This window comes from Tenrec ecaudatus, chromosome 8 (genome assembly GCF_050624435.1).
Source record: "Tenrec ecaudatus isolate mTenEca1 chromosome 8, mTenEca1.hap1, whole genome shotgun sequence".
Lineage (NCBI taxonomy): Eukaryota > Metazoa > Chordata > Mammalia > Afrosoricida > Tenrecidae > Tenrec > Tenrec ecaudatus.
This window is the reverse complement of record NC_134537.1, coordinates 45,694,481-45,708,409: the sequence shown is the minus strand read 5'-3', so window position 1 is coordinate 45,708,409 and position 13,929 is coordinate 45,694,481. Positions and strand designations below refer to the sequence as shown.

General features: G+C 41.5%; 1 protein-coding gene across 2 annotated transcripts in view; it reads left to right on the top strand.

Moving 5' to 3' along the window:
* SLC15A2 (solute carrier family 15 member 2) overlaps positions 1–10,867 on the top strand; it is a 47,431-nt gene extending 36,564 nt beyond the window's left edge. For both annotated transcript variants that reach the window (XM_075555657.1, XM_075555656.1), the window contains 5 exons: positions 397–507; positions 3,805–3,901; positions 9,099–9,245; positions 9,739–9,843; positions 10,182–10,867. In XM_075555657.1, coding sequence (XP_075411772.1) covers positions 397–507; positions 3,805–3,901; positions 9,099–9,245; positions 9,739–9,843; positions 10,182–10,358 — 637 coding nt within the window. In that variant the 3' untranslated portion in view covers positions 10,359–10,867. The remainder of the gene's footprint in view (positions 1–396; positions 508–3,804; positions 3,902–9,098; positions 9,246–9,738; positions 9,844–10,181) is intronic.
* The last annotated feature ends 3,062 nt before the right edge of the window (positions 10,868–13,929 follow it).

Genomic DNA, 13,929 nt, shown 5'->3' with positions numbered 1-13,929 from the left:
TTATCTATAAATAATTATTTATATGTTCGTAGTCAAACCTTACTTAGGAATCCCATCGTCAGAAGAAAGAAATCCAGTGCACTGGAATGGGGTTAGTGAGGAAGCTCAGACTTCCCAGAGTCGTCATCACAGAGGCCCTTCCAGGAGGAGAGCGGGCTAGGGTAGTGCTGCTAGAAAGTCCTTCCCAGGAAGGAGAACGGTAGGGCTAGCTGACGCTGATTTCTTCTTACATGGAAATTTATTCATTCATGTAGCTAACTGTGAGCAATCTGCCTCGTATGTGCCAGCACTGGGGCCTATGATTGTCAACAAGACAGACAAGCGCCTACCTTTCTTTATCAGATGTTTCTGTTTAGGAAGGTTTTTCTGATTTGTAAACAATGTCTCTGCCCTCAGGTTTGTAAACACTTTGCATACAGATGTCAATATCTCCCTGGGTAAAGATACGATCGTCAGTGTTGGTGAGACCTTTGGCATGTCTCCCTCCAGAGCTGTGGAAAGAGGAGAGTAAGGATATTACTTTTCTCGACGTTTCACTTTGATCAACAATTGTTTATTTTTATATGTTTTCTTGGTCTCTATGGGGGCCACTATGGGGATAATTGCAAACAGAGAAGACTCCTATTCTGTTTAGAATTTTCTCTCATCTTTTTTTCACACAGATATATTGAGAACATGGTTTTTGTGAAGGCTATTCTATGTCGTTAGAAGGGCCAGTTTCTGGGAGATTCATAAAGTTTATTATTGACTCTTGTTCCTCCTAACCTTTAGTATTTCCTAACAGCACCTCATGACTCAGAATTCATTCCCCCGGGTTCACGGTTTTATCCTGTTCTACTCACTCATAAAACTTGCATAAAAAACAACAACCAAAAAACCAACTTTACCATGACCTGTTATTTGCAGCTGCTATCAAATCAGCCTCTGTCTTGTGGTATTCTCATTGCTACAAAGCCAAACTCATGGCTACCAAGTCTATCCTGATTCTTAACAGCCCTATAGGACAGAGTACAACTGCCCCCATGGGCTTCTGAGACTGTAAATTATTACGGGAGTAGAAAGCCTCATCTTTCTCCCATGGGTGACTGGTGATTTTGAACTGCTGACTTTGCGGTTAGTAACCCATTAAGGCACAGCATCATTCAAGCCTTCACAGATAGGTGACTGCCTACCCACAAGGCACATTGGCCAGGTATCAAACCCAGGTCTCCCACGTGAAAGACAAGAATTCTAGCACTGAGCCACCAATGCCTCACCTCGCTAGGGCCTGTGGTCTTGACAAGAAGGTGATTTGAGCCTTCCTTACTTAGATTTGAGATTTTAAAAGCTCTCAGTGAAGAGCTTACATCCAAAACGTGGCCCGAAAACAGACTTCTCTCTTTAAAACGAAATGGCGGCTTCACTGCTTGAGTAATTGGCAGAGAGATAAGATTGCTTTCCCCCTGGAGCTGGCAGTGCTTTTCTAAGCCATGACCATTATTCTGTTCTTTTTAACAAAAATCATTTTATTGGGGCTCATACAATTCTTATCACAATCCATCCATCCATCCATCCATTGTGTCAAGCACATTTGTACATTTGTTGCCATCATTCTCAAAACATTTGCCTTCTACTTGAGCCCTTAATATCTGTTGCTCATTTCCCCCCTCCCTCATGAGCCCTTCATAATTCATAAATTATTATTATTTTGTCATATGTAGCACTGTCCGATGTCTCCCCCTGCCCTCTTCTCTGCTGTCCATCCCCCAGGGAGGAGGCTATATGTAGATTCTTGTAATTGGTTCCCCCTTTCCACCCCACATTCCCTCCACCCTCCAGGCATCACCACTCTCAGGACTGATCCTGAAGGAGTCATCTGCCCTGGATTCCCTGTTTCCAGTTGCTATCTGTACCAATGTACACCCTCTGGTCTAGCCAGATTTGTAAGGTAGAATTGGGATCATGATAGTGAGGGGGAGGAAGCATTTAAGAACTTGAGGAAAGTTATGTTTCATTGTTGCTACCCTGCACCCTGACTGGCTCATCTCCTCTCCACAACCCTTCAATAAGGGGGTGTCCAGTTGCCTACTGATGGGCTTTGCACTCACCCACATTTACAATGATATGATTTTTTGTCTTTGATGCTTGATACCTGATCCCTTCGACAGCTTGTGGTCACACAGGCTAGTGTGCGTCTTCCATGTGGGCTTTGTTGCTTCTGAGCTAGATGGCTACTGTTTATCTTTAAGCCTTTAAGACCCCAGACGCTATATCTTTTGATAGCTGGGCACCATCAGCTTTCTTCACCACATTTGCTCATGCACATGTTTGTCTTCAGTGATCACATCAGGAAGGTGGGCACCCACTGATATGCTATTTAGTTCTTTGATGTTTGAATAACTGGTCCCTTCTACACCTCGTGGTCAGAGAGGCTGATGTGCTACTTCCATGTGGGCTTTGATGCTTCTCAGCTAGATGGCCGCTTGTTTATCTTCAAGTCTTTAAGACCCCAGACGCTATATCTTTTGATAGCTAGGCACCATCTGCTTTCTACACCACCTTTGCTTATGCACACATTTTTCTTCAGCAATCGTGTTGGGAAGGTGTGCATCCTGGAATGCCAATTCAATAGAACAATATGTTCTTGCATTGAGTAGGTGCTGGAGTGGAGGCCCAATGTCCATCTGCTACCTTAATACTAAACCTATAGATGTATACACCTAGATCTGTTTCCCCACACTGTTATATAAATATATTTACATATGTCCATTACAGTCTTTAAACCTCTATAAATACCCTTTGTCACCTAGTTCTTTCCTCTATTTCCATTTACTTTCCTCTTGTCCCACTATCATGCTCAGCCTTCATTTGGGTTTCAGTAATTTCTCTTGGTTACATTGCCCTTGCTGAATCCCTACCAGGCCTCTCACACCCTCCTTGCCACTGATTTTAGATCACTTGTTGCTCTCCTGTCCCTGGGTTGGTCAGCACCACCTCCTTACCCCCTCCCCACCCTCTCCCGTGTCCCCCTGGAACCATTGGTCCCGTTGTTTTCTCCTCCAGACTATTCATCCAGGCTATCTTATCTAGATAGCTCTGTAGAGATAATAATATGCACCAAAAATCAAGGCATAGCAAGATAGGCGATGAATGAGAACACAGCGATGACAACAAAAAAGAAAACCAATTATCCATAGAAGAATAAATTAAAGAACAAAAAAATTTTAAAAGAAAGAAAAACCTGTAAATAGATCAAGGTCTGATTTTTTATCTCTAGGCATGTTCTTCAGTCAGGTCCGATGGGGTACCATGCTCTGGCCCCAGAGTCTGTCCTTTGTACTCCCTCAGGGGCTTCCTGCTTTGCTCCCACGGTTGCTCTGCCACACACCTTTAGTGGTTCGCCTCGGTGTCACTGGGTCAGTCTGAGCAAGTCCCAATCTGAGTCTCCAGTGTTGTCCCCCCTTAGGGCCCTGGGCCAGGAAGGCACGGCATGTCTCGTAGTGGGATCAGCCGTATTATCCACTCTGTGCATTGGCTGTTCAAAGTGGGGATATCATTCTCCAGGCCTGGTGGGCCAGGATGTGCTCCACTCTCTCTTCCTCCCCCTTCATTTGCTCCCATGTGCTCTGATCAGACATGCCCCTCTCCCCTAGCTGCAGCTTCAGTGCTGTCCTCTCAAGTAAATTCTTCTGTGGGGAGGGGCAGTTGTCCATGTAGCTGGTATGGGGGCCGAGCCCTCAGGCCCCTCCACTGGCTCCCCACTCCGTGCCAGCACACTGCATTTGGCCATGACAATTATTCTAACCTAAACTTCTCTTGATCCAGATACCCTACAGTGTATTGCAGAACAAAAGATGAGGACTTTTATCTGAATTTGGGTCGACTGGACTTTGGTGAAGCATATTTATTTGTTATTACTAATGTAAGTATCTCATGGCAGCTCTACACTGTCCTTACTCACTTAATATATGGCTCACCCTCACATATATGATTCCGAGATCCTTTTTTATCAGGAACAAAGAGGACAAGGATGACTAGAAGCATGTACTACTCATGTAAGGCAGCAGATGCTACACTAACTTGAGGAACTTGGTAATGTCTACATATAGGATTTAAAATTGCATTGCATTGGCAAAAGGCAGAGGGTCTTAGGAAAATCAGAGACATAATATATCTAGAGCCATCACTATGTGGCGACTCAATCTGCTCCATGCTTACAATGGCCCCAGGAAAACAAAGAATATTTGGGTTCTTGAAAAGGTCCCAGGAAATTTGACCTGTTAACACATCATAGTTTGAACTCTCCAGATTATTAGATGTCAATCTTTACACAAACTTTGGAGGATCAGTTAGCTGTGGTTTATCACAAGCAAGCAAGCAAGCAACCAGAGTAAGATATTGCTGAATATCAATCTGGAAAGCTCTGCTCGTTTTAATTAGTGAATTAGCTAATTTATTTAACCCAGTTTTTTTGTTAAGACATTTCATGACAATTTTATTGGGATATAATTTACACGCCATACAGTTCACGTCTTTAAATGGTGGACATTTGGGTAAATTGTATGATTCTGCATTTCCACGAGTGGTTATGAATGTCTCCGCTTTTGCTAATAGTTGTTATTACATATCTTTTTGATTATTGCCTTTTTAATGGGCATGATGTAGTATCTCATTGCTGATAGCTTTTGAATTGATAGCTAATGGTGCTGAACTTTTGCCCCAGGATTTAGTGGTCATTTGTATATCTTTTCTTTGGATGAATGTTCATTGAGCTCATTTCACCTGGTTTTATTGTTTATTCCTAAGCTTTCTTCATAGAATACAGAGACAAATTCCTTGTCCGACATACATTTTCAAATAGATTCCCATGTTCTTTATGTTGTGTCTTTCATTTTCTGGATGGATCCTTTGAAGCACACGATTTTTTTTAACATGAATGATGTTTAGTGTGTCTAGTCTCCCCCTTTGGTTGCTTGTGCTTTTGATGTCACATCCAAGAAGGCTCTGCCTAATGAATGCCAGACTACAAAGACTTATGCCAATGTTTTCTTCAAAGAGTATAATGGTTTGAGTGTTTCTATTTAGGCCTTTAATTCATTTGACCACCACTTATCTGGTAGTTTGTAATACTGTGGTGACTTGAGTGGAAATATTATGCTGAAAACTATGCCACCAGCATTTTAGCAGGATCACCCATGGTGTGCAGGTTTCAGAGAAACTTCCAGACTAAGATAGACTTGGAAGAAGGACCTGGCGATATGCCTCTTTAAAAATTGGCCAGTGAAAACCATTTGAATGGAACATCAGTGTGTCAATCTGGGTAGACAAGAGAAAAATCCAGATGACTCATATGTGTATGAGAGAGGTTTATATCGAAAAGTAATTGTACATTAAGAAAATATCCCAGCCTAGACCAGATCAAGTCCATAAGTCCAATATTAGCCCATATGTCCAATACCAGTCTGTAAATTCCTCTTCAAACTCACGCAAAACATGCCATGATGCTGAATGTAGGAAGATGACAGACCAGTAGGTAGAAAGTCTTGTGGATCCAGTGGCAGTAGAAGCATCTGCACACTGGTGTGGGTCTCCACATGGTTCCTCTAGCACCAGGGCGCTGGCTAGCTCAGCATAGCTCCATGTGGTTTGTCATCAAGGACTGTCCAGAAGAGAGAGTGTGTCCTGCCTCCAGTGAGCTATTTATCTCTGTCACACCTCCAAATGAGGTCATCAAGCTGCGACCTGATAGACAGGCGAAACTCCACCCTATTCACTCTTAATAGTCTCAAGTTGATACCAGATTATGTAACTACCACAACCAGTATAGAGCAGAAAGATGAGACCACCCTGCCTTCAAGTTGATTCTGATTCTTAGCTAACCTACAGGACAAAGTAAAAAAATTGCTCCATAGGGCTTTCAAAGCCATATATCTTTACAGGAACAATAAATCAGTCTCGTTTTTCTTCACTGGAGAGGCTGTGGGCTTGCATCTTTGACCTTGCAGTTAACAGGCTAATGATTAACCCACAGTGCCACCAAGACTCCTTCTTCAGTTTGGGAGACAGTTAAAATACATAGGGGGAAGAGCTGTCTCCTCAAAGTAGAGCCAACCTTTTTTGGATGGAATAAAACTTTCAGGGCCTTCATTTGCTGATGGGTCATGACTCAAGGTGAGAACAATCAGCTAAAATATCCACTAATAATTGAAACATAGAATTTCTAGAGTATGAATCTTGGAAAAACTGAAAATGGAAAATAAAAATCTATATTCCAGGTATTATTGAGCTCTTTTGAATCAGACAACCATATGGTTCACCATGCCAATTATAACAAATCCAAGAGGAAGGGTGTCGTTTTCACTGTCAGAAAGAACATTTCCATATTTAGTCTAACGTGCAATGCTATCAGTGATAGGATACTATCCATGTGCCTAGAAGTAAGACCAGTTAAAGATGGCTTTTATTCAAGTTCACGTACTTGAAATTAATCATTCACTTACCTCTTCTTTATTTTTTCAATAATTTTTGTAGTTTTCAAACTGAAACAAATTTCTTTTGTTACATTTATTCTTAGGTGCTTTAATAATTCACTGTTAATTATTAATTCAATTTTCATATTATACATTGTAAGTATATAGAAAAAATTATTTGTATAATGATGGATCTTGCAACTTTTTAAAAACAGCTTTATTGGCACTTCTACGTATAGTTCAATCATATCAAGAAGAGTTGTACAATCATCATGACAATCAATTTTAGCACATCTTCTTCCTTATACTCATTGTTATTAGTGTAATTATTTTATTAATAAAAATAATTGTGGTAGAAATATACACAGCAAAATGTGTTCTTTGGGTTGTTCAACCATTATTGATATCCTTTTCTAAATTAGTCTACCACCATTAACATAAAGTCAATGCTCCCTAAGCAAAGACTCTTCCTCCTTCACCTATGGTAGCCAATGACCAATTTAGGCTTCTTTTTCCTTTTTTTTTAGTAAAGTAGTTTTCTTGATATAAAATTCACATATTCATACACCTCCATAGTTAAGTAACTTCCAAAAGACTCATATGCATAAATGCATCTCACAATCAGTTCCAATGCTCCCTCCCCACTCCAGAATTCATTGCTTGTGCTCCAGTTTCACTCCGCTCCCTTCCCTGATAAACTGTTGTTTCAGTTATTATCTCTATTATCCACTCCTTGTGCTCCATAAACTGGGAAACCTAACAGAAACAATAAAAAAACAAAAGCAAACTGAAATAGAAAGAAGAAACTACTAATAATATAAGATGAAAACAAAGAGTAAGGAAGAAAAAGACAACCAATATTTAAAAAGCTGGAAAAGACATTTTAGTTGTGGAACAAGTGATAAATAGTGAAGCCTAAGCAAATTCAGGTTGGGTCAAGAGAGATGTCAGCTGACCAAGTGTCATATTATAACCTAGTTTGATGCACCATAATCAAGTTTATAATCATCTCTATCTGACAGTAAAGCTGTTCGAGTCCCTTGTCTGTGGCCAGGGAGGGTCTGTCAGAGCCTGAATCTGACTAGACACTCAACAGATGAATTTTGGACTCTCATTGTCCTCCAGAGCCTTTTACATATTGACTGTTCACAATTTAGGTTTTTGATACCTTTCCCTTCATCATATTTGGATTTTGGTATTTGTCATTTTTGGATCACACAGGCTGGTGTGCTTCTTTTGTATGGACTTAGGTGATGCCTCACTTGGATGGCTGCTCATTTGAATACAAGCCTTTAAGACCTCAATTAATATTCCAATTGATAGCTGGGCACCATCTGCTTTCTTCACCACACTTTGCTATGACATCCTTCTCTTCAGTGATCTCTTCATGAGGCGAGCAGGGCCATGTTAAAAGAACTAACTATTCTTGAATTAGGGCTAGAGTTGAGTGGGAGCCCAGAATTTATCTGCTTCTCCATAAATGATGAACAACTCTGGTTTACTTTGGTTGTAATATTATGACAAAACAAAAAAACAAACAAGAACAATAACAAAAAACAAAACAAACAAAAAATGAAAACGTTGTCAGTCACCCCCCCAAGTTATAAAATAATTGTATTGAGAACATCAATGATTTATCCAATGGCATAAGATTTAAGGTACTGCTGATATGAGGAATTTATGTGAATATTTTTGAGCTGTAATGCATGAGCTGTTGTCTTGTACAGATTGATTTCTTAATCAATTGAGTTCTGTTTTCAATGAGCATGGGGGCTGCTAGGGGATAATTTCCTGGAACATTTCTTACAAGAGCAGATCCTTGCCTATCAGTTAATACCTGTCTTATCAATGCAAGGAGACCATTGAGGCACTAAATGTTTGGTGGTTCTGGGTCCCCTTTCATTGGATACCCACTAAGCCAGCGATCCCACCCACGGTCCAACAACTACCATTTCCACACAGCCTGGGGATGGCCATCCTTTGCTTCTTCTCCCATCACAGAACTTCCGTCCTAAGTCCAAGGACGACAGGCTGTTTTGAGATAGGGCCCAGTTTTCTTGTCAGATTTCCACATTGACTCCTTCTGGTGTGACCCTTGGAGGGGGGGTCCCCTGTAAGGCTAAGCACCTGAGGTCATCATTGGGCTGAGTCCATGGCATGGCTCACTGAGGGTTGAGGAGAAACTTATTCAAAGTGTCTACCTATGAACATGGAACTGGGTTTACTCTCCCCCTTAAGTTCCCTCCAATTACTCTTTAGCATCCTTTCCCGATGTGAGTATCCTACAGGTTTTGCTGAGCTCATTGTTTAGTTCGGACAGTTTAGTTCAGTGGATACCTTAGGACACTCTAGCCATCTAAGATTGACATTTACAAATAGAGATAGCTTTCTTTCTTTCTTTTCAACTGTTTTCATTTCATGTTATTGCCAAATTGCCTTGACCCTCCAGTATAAGGTTGAACAGACCTGGTGAGAGTGAATATCCTTGGAAAGTGGAAATCTTTCATCATCACTACGTGTCATGGGTATTTTTATAGATGCCTTTTATCAGCTTGAGAAAAGGATAAAGATAAGCTCATCGAATGCTTCCAGGTCAAGAGCATTTACCCGAGACTACTGACAAGTCCATTTCTTTTTTCCTCCACATAGAAGACCAGGCAGGGCCCCAAAGCCTGGAAGATGGAAGACATGACAGCAAGCAAAATGTCCATTGCATGGCAGCTACCACAATATGCTCTGGTTACAGCAGGGGAGGTCATGTTCTCTGTCACAGGACTGGAGTTTTCATATTCTCAGGTATGTTTTTGAGAGAGGAAGGTGGAGGTGAAAGCATTGCTCAGGGGCCTGGTGGGAGCCTGTGCTGTTTCAGCTATTGGGAGGGATGTTTGGACAGGAAGAGCGATGGTTCGAGAGTCAGTTTGCAACATGACCTATTGTGTTAACTGGAGCAAGTGGATAATCTCAAAACTAGTTTTCTTTACATGTAAAATCAGAATGCAAGAGGGCTGTGAATAATTCATGGAAAAATTGAATTGGTATTTTACTATGAACATTTGGAAGCCCATTGTACTATTCGAGTTTATGGATTAGGATTATTTTGGAGATTACATTACCTCTGAATTAAAATACTTGGATTCATTATTGTTGTTGCCATTACCGTCACCTCTTTAACCCACACGATAGTCCAAATTGTGGAGGCTTTTGTGAAAGACATTTTCTGAATAGACTGCCGGAGCTGTGGGTGGTGGTCTAGGGAGTTTGTTGGTTTACAGACTTCTGTCTTCTCTAGGCTCCCTCAAGCATGAAATCTGTACTCCAGGCAGCGTGGCTGCTGACAGTTGCTGTTGGGAATATCATCGTGCTTACGGTGGCACAATTCAGTGGCCTGGCACAGGTATGGGTCTGAGAAGAGCTGGACCTCTTGTTTCTCCAAAAAAGTTCGTTTCTTCCTCTCCCTCCATTTTTCTTTCTCCCACATCTCTCCGTGTTGTGCCATGGGATGGGGTTAGGTGATGCACCCAGACTTTCTCAGGAAATTCCATGTGGACTTATGTAAGGGGCAATGATAACCACTGTAGGTGCATAAAACTGACCAATGAACCCAATCTTCTTCCCAGAAACCTTCTGCAGAAACTGGCGATTCTGGGTCAATGTGTTTCACATGCCTTATCCTGTAAAGATTCCTTCTGAATCCAGGTCTTTTCATGTTCTTTTATCTCTTTCTCCCCACAGTGGGCCGAATTTATTTTATTCTCCTGCCTCCTGTTGGTGGTCTGCCTAATATTCTCCATAATGGGCTACTACTATGTTCCTGTAAATCCAGAGGAGACTCAGGGATCAGAAAATAAGCAGCTGTCTCATATCCAAGGGAACATGATCAACCTGAAGACCAAGAAGACAAAGCTTTAGCATTTTCCAGAACTCTGACTAACCTACATTCCTGGCCCCTATCTCAATCATTATCCATCTTCAAGCATTAGAAACTATGAATGTCATATCTGTACTGACTTCCTCCACCTTTTCTCATGATAAAGATGGTTCTAGGACTGGGTTTTCAAGTACATTTTGAGGAAGACCTCTGAGACTATGTCTTGCCAACGACCCGAGACTATGTCTTGCCAATGACCCGAGACTATGTCTTGCCAACGACCTCTGAGACGATGTCTTGCCAACGACCTTGCCAACGACTATGTCTTGCCACCGATCAATGCTGTTGAAATTGGCCTGGTGTGTTCAGATGGCCATGAAAAGACAAATGTAAAATGGATATCAGTCTCTGTATGTAAACACACGTGAAAGTTATTTTACCTGCTGTGTAGTGCTGATATTCTCACTTGTGGAGATGCAAAGCTGGGGGACAAAGTTGCAGAATACTGGAGAAACAGTATTTCAAGGGTTTGCATAGTAATGTAGTTACAATTCATGAGGATATCAAGAATTGTCATGTCTTGTGTAGTAATTTGGTCCAGCAAGGAAGGGCCAAATCTGTACTTTCCAAAGTACCGATGTGGTAGCAATGCTGCTGGATCTTCCCAGATACCTTGACCAGACCTTGAAACAGAGTCCAGAGCATAGCAATGCTGGCTTTCGAGGTGGTAAATCTTAACAGAAGCAGAGTGCCTTATATTTCTACCACAGCGGGTTCAAACCACTGACATTTGAATGATCAGTCCAACGCTTAACTTGTGCACTTCTAGGGTATCAAATCAGGTTCTTCTCCTTCAAAAGACCACCTGTCCACCTTTGAGGAGATCTAAATTTAAACTGCTATATGGACTATTGCTTCTGGCAATGTTAACAGTGCTCTGTAAATAAACGTTTCTAAGAACAAGTAGTCTCATTGTCAGTTTGTCATACTGTGGCGGCTTGTGTGTTGCTGCGATGCTGGAAGCCAAGCCACTGGTATTTCAAATCCAGCGGGGTCACTCAAAGTGAACAGGTTTCAGCCGAGAAGCCAGACTAAGAAGAGACAATGAAGAAGGCCTCAACTCCCCAGTTCAGAGGAACAGCTTTGGAAACGCTGTTAGACTGCCGCAGGACTAATGAATGGAAGAACATTCATTAGGAGATAGTGCCAGAGGATGGGACTCTGGGTCAGAGGCACATGGAATGTGACTGAGGAGGAGCTGCTTTCTCAAAGTAGAGTCAAGCCTGTGGAAGTTGAGGTTTAGGGTCTTCATTTGCTGATGGGGCATGCACGACTCAAGCTGAGAAGACACAGTTGCAAAACTCTTAACTTTGAATGTGTGAAGTATGAACCTTGGCAACTGGAAGTGGTCAAAAATGACATAGAACACATAAAGATTGATCATCTAGGTGTTAGTGGACTGACATGGACTGCGGGTGGCCAGTTTGAGTGAGAAAATCATATGGTTCATTGTGCCAGGAATGACCCATCAAGAGAATGGCATTGCGTTCATTATCAGAAAGGACATGTCAGGATCTATTTTGAAGTACAATGCAGTCTGTGATCAGACACCTCTCTGACTTCAAAGAAATGCAATCAATGCAACTATTATTTGATTTTATGTACCAACCACAAAAACAAGTGATGAGGAAATTGATGAATTTTAACAATATCTTCAGCCTGAAATTGATCTCGCATGCAATCAAAATACACTGATAATTATTGGTGGTTGGAATACAATAGTTGGGGGGAAAAGAAGAAGGAACTGTAGTGTAAAATATGGTCTTGGTTATCAAAATGAAGGTGGAGATTGCATGATACAATTTTGCAAAATCAGTAACTTATTCATAGCAAATATCTTTTTCAACAGCACAAAAGGCAACTACACACAGGAACTTCTCCAGATGAACTACACAGAAATCAAATTAACTATGTCTGTGGGAAGAGAGGATGGAGAAGCTCAATATCATTAGCTACAACCAGACCAGTGGGTGACTGGAACAGACATTGTATATTACAGCTCATAGGTATGTTCAGGTTAAAGCTGAGGCAAATCAAGACAGTTCATGAGAGCTAAAACACGACCTTAAGTCTATTCTACCTGAATTTTGAGAACATCTCCATAGATTTGCTGCATTGAACACTACTGACAGAAGACCTGGGAGCTGTGGAAGACATCAAGAACATCGTTCATGAAGAAAGCAAAAGGTCATTAAAACAATAGGAAAGAAAGAAAAGATCAAAGTGGATGTCAAAAGGGACTCTGATTCCTGGTGGTACACACCAAATGGGCCAGCCACACTGACTGAGGCTTCTGGGCACATCCTGGGAATCCAGGCTGGATGTCATAGAACACTGGGGCATTGGATCCTGGATATTTAAGGCACATGGCTTGCTCCAGAGGCTACATCAGTGAGATCCGATGCAGAAAATGCACTGGGTTAACTGCACTCTACCTGATGACTTAAGATGGACAATAATTGAGGTCTCAGGAAGTGGACGACAGCTGTACCAAGACTGTTGAACTGTTGGTAGGCGGACAAACATGGTCTTGTTACATCAATGGTGCTTTTCTTATGACCCCAAAAGCAAACATCAATCAAGCCAGTGGAAGATGCCCTCATCACCTCACCACACAAAAGGTCGTCAAGTGAAATCAAAGATCAAGACGATGCTCATTTGTTTTGTTTTTTTGATGTGATGGGGATCTTGCATTTGAGGTTCATTGCACCAGATCAGACTGTTAATCAAGCTTTCTATCTAGAGGTTTTGAAAAGACTGCATTAGAGTGTGCACCAAAAAAGGCCTGATTTGTGGCAGACGGGGACTGGTTTCACCACCATGACAATGCGCCTGCCCATGCAGCCATCTTAGTGCCCCAGTTTTTGGCAAAAAACAGCATGCCATGCCTCTCTTGCTCCATGCACCTTACTCACCTGACTTCACTCCGTGTGACTTCTTTTTGTTTCTGAGAATGAAGAGGGACATGAAAGGACAGTGATTTGAGACTTTGGGAGAGGTAAATTAAAAACTGAGGAAGGTGCTGTCAGCCATCCAAACAGACGAATTTGAAAAATGTTTCCAAGGATGGAGAGTAGTTTGAAGGTAATAAGGTTGTTTTGTAAAAAAAATGTTTAAATACATAGCTTCGACAAAAAATTCTGTTTTGGGGGGTGTACCCCATGTACATTATTCTAGCAAACCTATGGCTGGCATTCTCAGTGGATGTTAGTGTAAATTTTCCCTGACAATCAACTCACATTGTTTGTGTAAATAGCTTCCAGCCATGAAAGGACTGATTCTGTACACGTGAATAACCCAGTGACTGTGATGTGGAGTTAGCCTACATTGGCCCAATATCCCTCTCTCAACAGGCCTTAAAAAATTAGTACCAGGGCCTCATCAAAGACAATATTAATGGAAGATCATGATGCCACAGGGGGATGATCAATAAGACTCTGTACCATAAATTAACAAGGATGTTTTGAAAGGGAGTAAAGGCAGATAAAATCAAAGCACAGATCCAGGATGAGTTTTGGGCTCACATTTATCCTAGCTCCAATTTAAGAACAA